At 36.3% G+C, this 7,781-nt stretch overlaps 1 protein-coding gene across 1 annotated transcript in view; it reads left to right on the plus strand.

Annotated features, from left to right (window-relative positions):
* F5 (coagulation factor V) overlaps positions 1–7,519 on the plus strand; it is a 73,873-nt gene extending 66,354 nt beyond the window's left edge. Inside the window, 4 exon segments of the mRNA XM_017868449.1 lie at positions 977–1,121; positions 3,075–3,226; positions 6,048–6,230; positions 7,225–7,519. Of these exon segments, the coding sequence (XP_017723938.1) occupies positions 977–1,121; positions 3,075–3,226; positions 6,048–6,230; positions 7,225–7,371 (627 nt within the window). The 3' untranslated portion in view covers positions 7,372–7,519.
* The last annotated feature ends 262 nt before the right edge of the window (positions 7,520–7,781 follow it).

Below are 7,781 nucleotides of genomic sequence, written 5' to 3' on the forward strand. Positions count from 1 at the left end.
AAAAAAAAAATCTTCTCAGTTTTCTCAGCCCTGTTTTATTGATTTTCTCTATTGTTTTCTGTTTTCAATATTACCAATACCTGCTCCAATCTTCTGTTTTAAAAGTTGGCTTTTCTGACATTGCTCTGTCAGGAAAAGGGCTAGGTAGGGCACAGCCTGGTTACTGCCAAGTGGGGATCAAAGTCCAGTTTCCCTACTCCACTGCCACCTAAGAAGGGATTGTTCCTTGGTGACTGGGTGGGAAGGGGAGTTCCCCATTTGGCCTCCACTGACACTTAGGGGCAGGAGCTTTATTAGGGGCTGGAAATGAAAGCCCTAAATCCCCACGTGGCCTTTTCTGACACAACACCAGTAAGAGTGTTGGGGTGCCTCTTTAGCCTCATGAGCATAGAAATCTAGGCTTCCCATTCAGTCTTTGCTGTTGTGGGTTAGGGAGGGGCCTCAGCTTTTTCTGTGGTGTTTGACTAAAGGAGAGAAGTCAGTATCCACAAGTTTTCTATTATATCTTGCTAGGCTTCCCTTTACTGGTACTTTGGTTAGAGAAAGCAGATTTTATTTGGGCTTTTTCAGTCTGTACTCATTGGTGTTTCCAGGTTCCCGGCTTCTTCATCTCTAAGTCTGGGATTTATGAGGCAAAAAGAAAATTCAGGACACTCACCACCATTTTGTTCCTTCCGAGAACCCTAGTCAGTCTGTCTTCTGAGCTCTTTTCTCCTGAAAATATGTTTCCCCTTCTTAGGTTTCTCTTAGCTATAACGTCCAAAGTTTTTAGTTGTACTTACTAGAAGGAATAGGGCAAAGTACATATATACAATCTTCCTGGAAGTGGAATTATCCCCAAGTATATTTTACAACCAAATTGATTTAGTTCAGGCCCCATGAAAATGTAGTATTATAATATGAAATTAGATCAAAATTTTATTATAAAGTCACTTTATAGATCACTGTTACATAACTAAACTTTCTTTTCTTCTAGTATTTTAATGGCAATTCAGATGCCTCTACAATAAAAGAGAATCAGTTTGACCCACCTATTGTGGCTAGATATATCAGGATCTCTCCAACTCGAGCCTATAACAGACCTACCCTTCGATTGGAGTTGCAAGGTTGTGAGGTAAATGGTAAGGTACAAAGATGCATTATTTTCTCACTGCCACACAAAGAATCAAGATTTGGGAGGTATAGGAGAATGAGTAGAATTTTTAGTTCTCTTCAGTGATTTAGGCTCCTAGGAAAACCTTTGTGAAAGAGGTTCTACTCGGGTAAACTCTCAGTGTGATCTAGACCAAGAATGGTTCTGCCAATCAGAGGGCCAACAGCATCTCTCTGAAGAAAGTGCCTGGATTATATAGACACATCACAACTCTCCAAGGAAGGGCTCTAATTTGGAATTATCTCCATCAGCCCATTTTCAATAAGACCTACCTGAGATTCAAACCAGGCCTGACTCTTTCAAGTCCTCCAGGTCACTCAGACTTCAATGTCATGACAGCATCTGGCAACATCACTGTCATATATGTGGTGTTCAATGAGTGTTTTTGAAATCTGAATCGGCTTCCCAACTTCCTGAAACCACGATTCGTCTTTATATTTTCTTTAATACCCTATGTAGGTACTCAAGTCTTTTCTATGTTAGCTGCTATTTCTTAGGGGCTGTAATGTGACCTGTGATATAAATAAATCCAGGTAATCATAAATAGTCATATTAAAATTCTGCTATATGTAACAAGGATGTCTAAGAGTCTTAACTGTTCTTCTTGGATTCTTCAAGCAGTGCTTTCCAATATTTTTTACTTCAAACCACACAAAGAAAATAATATCTGCCTGGCATTCTGAGGTAAAAGAGTAAAGTAGTAATCCTAAGGCTTGACTGATCCAGGCCCCACTTGGCTGTTCAAGGGCTGGAGGTGGGAAGAGGGATAAATAAATCGGCACACTAGAAACCTGCTGTGGCACACCTGTTGGGAGTTGCAGTACTTCCCTTTGGGTGGAGAGAAGAAGCCATAATTTACACTGGAGAAAGTAGCTGAACCCTGGAATCAGTTTCTTATTGAAGCAGATAATGGCACAGTATACCCTTGGATGGATGAGGGTATTTTGCCGATGTCCAGATAGCAGTAGTCTATAACATCTCCCAAATAAAACACAAATCTTGTATCAGCAGGACCACCCCTTGAAACAGTTCCATAAGTCATTGTGTTTTTTTCTTTCCATATGGTATAAATAGACTTGTTCAGATCCTAATAAACTACCCTAAAATGTGACATTCAACTCTGCTAATTTATTTAAAATATCTATTTTTTATACAAGAAGCATTATTTTCTTCTTATTCATTTTCTTGATACTTAGGTAATTATTAGCAGCGGGTATTATTTTTAGGGCTCTTTTTTTTTTTCATGGAGTAAGTAAGGCATCACTTCAAGAAAATTTCTGCATGATTTACCAACAAGAACAAGGTATCACAGAGATGATGGGCAGTCAGCCAGGTTCACTCACTAGTTATGTTTCTTACAGTTACAGGTCTGCCTTGCTGCCTATGATATTCAAATTACACCTTGGAAAAATTCCAAAGAGTGCATAACTTGAATTACCCTCTAAGGATTGAAACAGAAAATATTAAATAGTGAATGAGGGTCCATTGTATCTTCTTTGTAGCTTTTGTTAGAAGAAACAGAGTGTTTTTATATATAGATAGTTTAGGATTATTGTCACCCCAAAGCAAAGACCAAAGTCTCCGTGACTCTCAGAAGGAGGAAGTGAGTTTAAATGTTTAGAACATGGTGTTTGGTATCAGATTGTTTGAGCTCAATTCAGTTTCTCATTCTTCTGGCTGTATTACCTTAGACAAATTACTGTGTTTTGCTGTACTAAAATGGAGATATTTATGAGTATTAAATAATACATGTAAATCCTAAGAACAGTATTTGGCACTTGGATTCAATGAATCTTCATTTTTGTGATTATTGTTTTTGTCATTCATTGATAGTAATATTATTTGTTATTGCCTCTGCAGTGCAAAATGCCATGCAGGGAATATTGGTGTATAATTAATCACATTACTTTTCTTTTGATAGGATGTTCCACACCGCTGGGTATGGAAAGTGGAAAGATAGAAAACAAGCAAATCACAGCTTCTTCATTTAAAAAATCTTGGTGGGGAGATTACTGGGAACCCTTCCGTGCCCGTCTGAATGCCCAGGGACGTGTGAATGCCTGGCAAGCCAAGGTGAAGTATACTCTACGCATGGTGTTCTTTTAGCGCTCCAGAAGAATGCAAAGGCCCTCACTACCACGAACATGAGGATCTGTTTCTGCAGATTAAAATCCTAGGTCCAAGAGTCTAGGATATCTGTGGACTTGATAGTTTTGACTATAACTTTGGCTCAGAGAGAAGTCATTTATCATCTCTGTGGGTTTTGGTCTAGTCTTGATCTAAACCAATAATAAGCAAATTTATTTTGCTGCAAAGGGATAGATAGTAAATATTTTAGTCTTTGTGGGCCATACATTCTCTGCCGTAACTACTCAACTCTGCCATTGTAGCAGGAAAGTAGCCATAAACAACATATAAATGAATGAGCTAACTGTGTTCTAATAAAACTTTGTTTACAAAAAACAGGCAGTGGGCCAAATTTGGCCCATGGATCATAGTTTGCCAGCTCCTCATTTAGATAGCTTACATTAGTGATAAACAAATGATTTATATTTGCACCATCATCTCTTATTTTTTCTTTACAATTTAGCAATATTTTTTCATTTTCTTAAATGAAATGTCATTTAAACTTTTTTATTCTCTTCCCCATCCTCCTTATTTTAAGAGCTTTGTGATATTTCTTGAGACAACTAGAAGCATAGTAAAATGTTGCAAAACCAGAGTTATAAAATCAGTGATCTAAGTTAAACAAACACCTTCCAGAGAGTTATACTATCCCTGATATTAGCCCACTGAGTAATTCAGGTGATTTAATTTTGGAGTAACTCTTAGTAGTTGACTCATTTTTATTAATTCTTTAAATGACCTGAGACATCAGAATGGCATGGATAACTTGATGATCCCTTCAGCCAACTAAATCCAAATTCCCTACTTTCTACCCTCATATCTCCCTCCCGTAAGATACCTACACTCCAATTTCCTGACTTTCTATAGAATTCCAGGACCTATCCCTAAATTAGGCCACCAGAAAGGAAAAAAGAACTGTGGTGCTGGTGGGGTAAATAGAAAAGATTGGATTCCACACAGTCTTGGGAACTGATATCTGTGTCTTGAAACTCATTCTGGAATCACGGAATCACAGAATGTTACAATAGCAAGGAGCAAAGCATCTGGTCTAGATTTTTCCTTTTGAGTCTAAATACACAGGAGATTATAATCTATAATAATTATAAGCTATAATATTTTTATCTATAAATATTATAAGCTATAATAATTTTAGCTTAGTTTGGTAGCAGAATCAGGACTAGAATCCCATTCTCCCAGTAAACAGGCCATGCGCCTTCCACCATTTGTAGCAGCCCAAATACCTCATTTTGCAATTTTGTAGAGGGCAACAAAATTATTATTTTAACACCCAGAGAAGTTAAAATAATAAAAATAGTGTTATATTACATTATATTTATATAATTTACATAGCAATATAAATAATAATTAAAGAGATGTTATCCAATTCTTTTTCAGATGACTCTTTAGACTTGTTCATGGTATAACCTTGTCACCCCATACTTCATTTTACAATCTTTTAAAAAAATTTGCACTCTCTATAATTTGCTCTTAGTCTTTGTAATATAACAAAGGCCTCAAAGATAAAATGGTAATTTTTAATGCTGTTATCTCAAAGTTAGAATTCGGGATCAGAAGTATGTGTTTTACTTAACCCCCTTCCACTCACATGAAATGTCTTTATATGGTCTCTTTAGAGAGGTTGAAAATCAAAGCTGGACATATGCAGGGATGCACACAGATGCTGTTCTCTCCATAACTAAAATGTCTCTACCTCTTTTATGCCTGTGAAAACTTCTAGCTGGTAATACTCTGTATCACTGGTACAACTTTGATTTGAAGACACACTAAAATATCACCCACATGTCGCTAGAGGATGTTATAGACTTACAAGTTTTCTCATATAATCATTCTAATTCAGTTAATTTGCTTTTAAAATACATATAGCATGTGAATTTTTGTATATACACATACACATATATATACACATACACCTAAGTATGTGTGGGTGATGTTGAAGAAACATACCAATATTATTTCCTTTATAATTGAATGAGGCTATGGTAGATGACAAATCTCCCGAAGGTAAAAATTTATCTCGGATTACTCTAAAACTCAGTTTAGACCTTCTGATCTTTCTGCAAACGCATATCACCAACCATGTGATTAGGCATTTTGTTAGGCCGGAGACAGGACAATAACTGTACTGTGTATCAAGCTCTACTTATTGTTTTATCAGGTCTCTCAAATATTACATTTATTTGAAATATCAGAAGAAATTGAACTGTTTCTGCTATTTGACAATAACAGGGGGAAAGAGAAGTTGGGTTTTGTAAAATAGGTGAAATAGAGACAGGATGCTATCCAATTATTTCCCAGATAACCCTGTAGCAATATTACCAGAGTATTTAAAGAAATTTGCTTAGGAAAATAATATTTACAGATAACTTAGCAGTTTAATAATTTTTCCAAATAAAACTCGTGTATTCATTCATTTATTCAACAACTATTTATTGAACACCAACTGGGTGTCTTAACATTGTGGTGAGTAACAGGAAACAAAATTAAATAAGCCTCTACCCTCAAGCAGTAAGGAATACTAAGAAGGAAACAATTATAGTACAATGTATGAAATACTTCAATAGAAATTTATACACATATTGTGGCAACAAAGAAGAAAGAGGGAAAGTTTCTAGGAGACAGTGAATCCTAAGGGATAAGATAGAACAAAATCCTTTTGAGCTCTGTGCTTTTTTGCATATCTTGGTCTAAAAAAAGAAGCAAAGGTTTTAACATCTTCCTTATCAATGTGCTTTTGTCATTTTCATAGGCAAACAACAACAAGCAGTGGCTACAAATTGATCTACTCAAGATCAAGAAGATAACAGCAATTACAACACAGGGCTGCAAGTCTCTGTCCTCTGAAATGTATGTAAAGAGCTATACCATCCACTACAGTGACCAAGGAGTGGAATGGAAACCATACAGGCTGAAATCCTCCATGGTGGACAAGGTAGAGTGGCATCTGGGCAAAGAGAAAGCAATCTGAAGACTGTGCTATGATGAGAATAACAGTATTTTGCATTTGACAAATATGCACTGACATGTACCACCTCTTTAAGTCTTCTGAATCTTAGTTCTTCAGGTGCCTGTTCTCAGACAAACTCCTGGCTGTCTGTTTCGGTTTGTTTTATTTCTCACTACACCAGGTTGCCCCCATAGGAAGATAAATATCATTGTCACAAAAAAATAGTGATTTCATTTCTGGTGTGTGTAAACCTTGGGGAACTTGATGACAATGGAGGGGGGAAATTATACAATTTAGTTGAGGATATAAGGTACATGCCAACAAGGATAAATAAATTAAAATGCCTAGTCAAATTTTAAATGTTGGCAATAGTTAACCATTTATTGGTGACCACTTCCTGGCACTTACTATGCACTTACTTTTACATACATTTTTAAATCTTTGCAATGACTTCTGTGAGGTGAAATTTTGTTATCCTTACTTTGCCGATGAGGAAATGAAGAATCAGAGAATAAGTAACTTGTTCAGTCATACAGCTAATACAAAGGGGCTGAAGGCAGAAATGGTTTTCCAGCTGCTCCACAGCACCATGTGAGACTTGCTGATTCTTCCCCAATTTAACTCAGATCACTGGTGAGATGAAATCTATCTGGCATGTGATTTCATAACTGATGGAGGATCATCTGTGTGGTAGTGTTCTATGTGTTCTTTGATATGCTCATTTTGAGCTAATAGGATAAAAAATGATCCGGGTTGGGTGTGATGGCTCATGCCTGCAATGCCAACACTTTGGAAGGCTGAGGAGAGAGGATTACTTGAGCCCAGCAGTTCAAGGCTGCAGTGAGCCATGATTGTGCCACCGGACTCAAGCCTGGGCAACAGAATAAGACCCTGTCTAAAAAAAAAAACCAAACTTATCTGTAAGATCTTTGTTTCCATTTATGCTGTCATTAAAGATTTTCTCTTATTTTGCTTTCAGATTTTTGAAGGAAATACTAATACCAAAGGACATGTGAAGAACTTTTTCAACCCCCCAATCATTTCCAGGTTTATCCGTGTCATTCCTAAAACATGGAATCAAAGTATTGCACTTCGCCTGGAACTCTTTGGCTGTGATGTTTACTAGAACTGAATATTCAAAAACCCCTGGAAGAGGCTCTTTAAGACCTCAAACCATTGAGAATGGGCAATGTATTTACTCTGTGTTAAATATTAACAGTTTTCCACTATTTCTCTTTTTTTTCTATTAGTGAATAAAATTTTATACAAGAAGCTTTTATAATGTGTCTCCTTGCTACCAGTAAGATAATGGCTATTAATTCTGCATTAATTTGAATACAGATAGGAAAATATCAAGAACCAACAAGAAAAGGACTTATCTTTCTTAGTTATTAAAAATGCTATGAAGTAACATTTATGTGGTTAAAATGCTTCATTATAACTCTTTTAAATCCTATACACATTAATAAAACAGATATTACTTTAAATAATAATTGATAGACCTGGATAACTTTCATTTCTACATTTTTCTTTAAC

Source organism: Rhinopithecus bieti, unplaced genomic scaffold, assembly GCF_001698545.2.
Source record: "Rhinopithecus bieti isolate Rb0 unplaced genomic scaffold, ASM169854v2 scaffold_4101, whole genome shotgun sequence".
NCBI classification, from domain to species: Eukaryota; Metazoa; Chordata; class Mammalia; order Primates; family Cercopithecidae; genus Rhinopithecus; species Rhinopithecus bieti.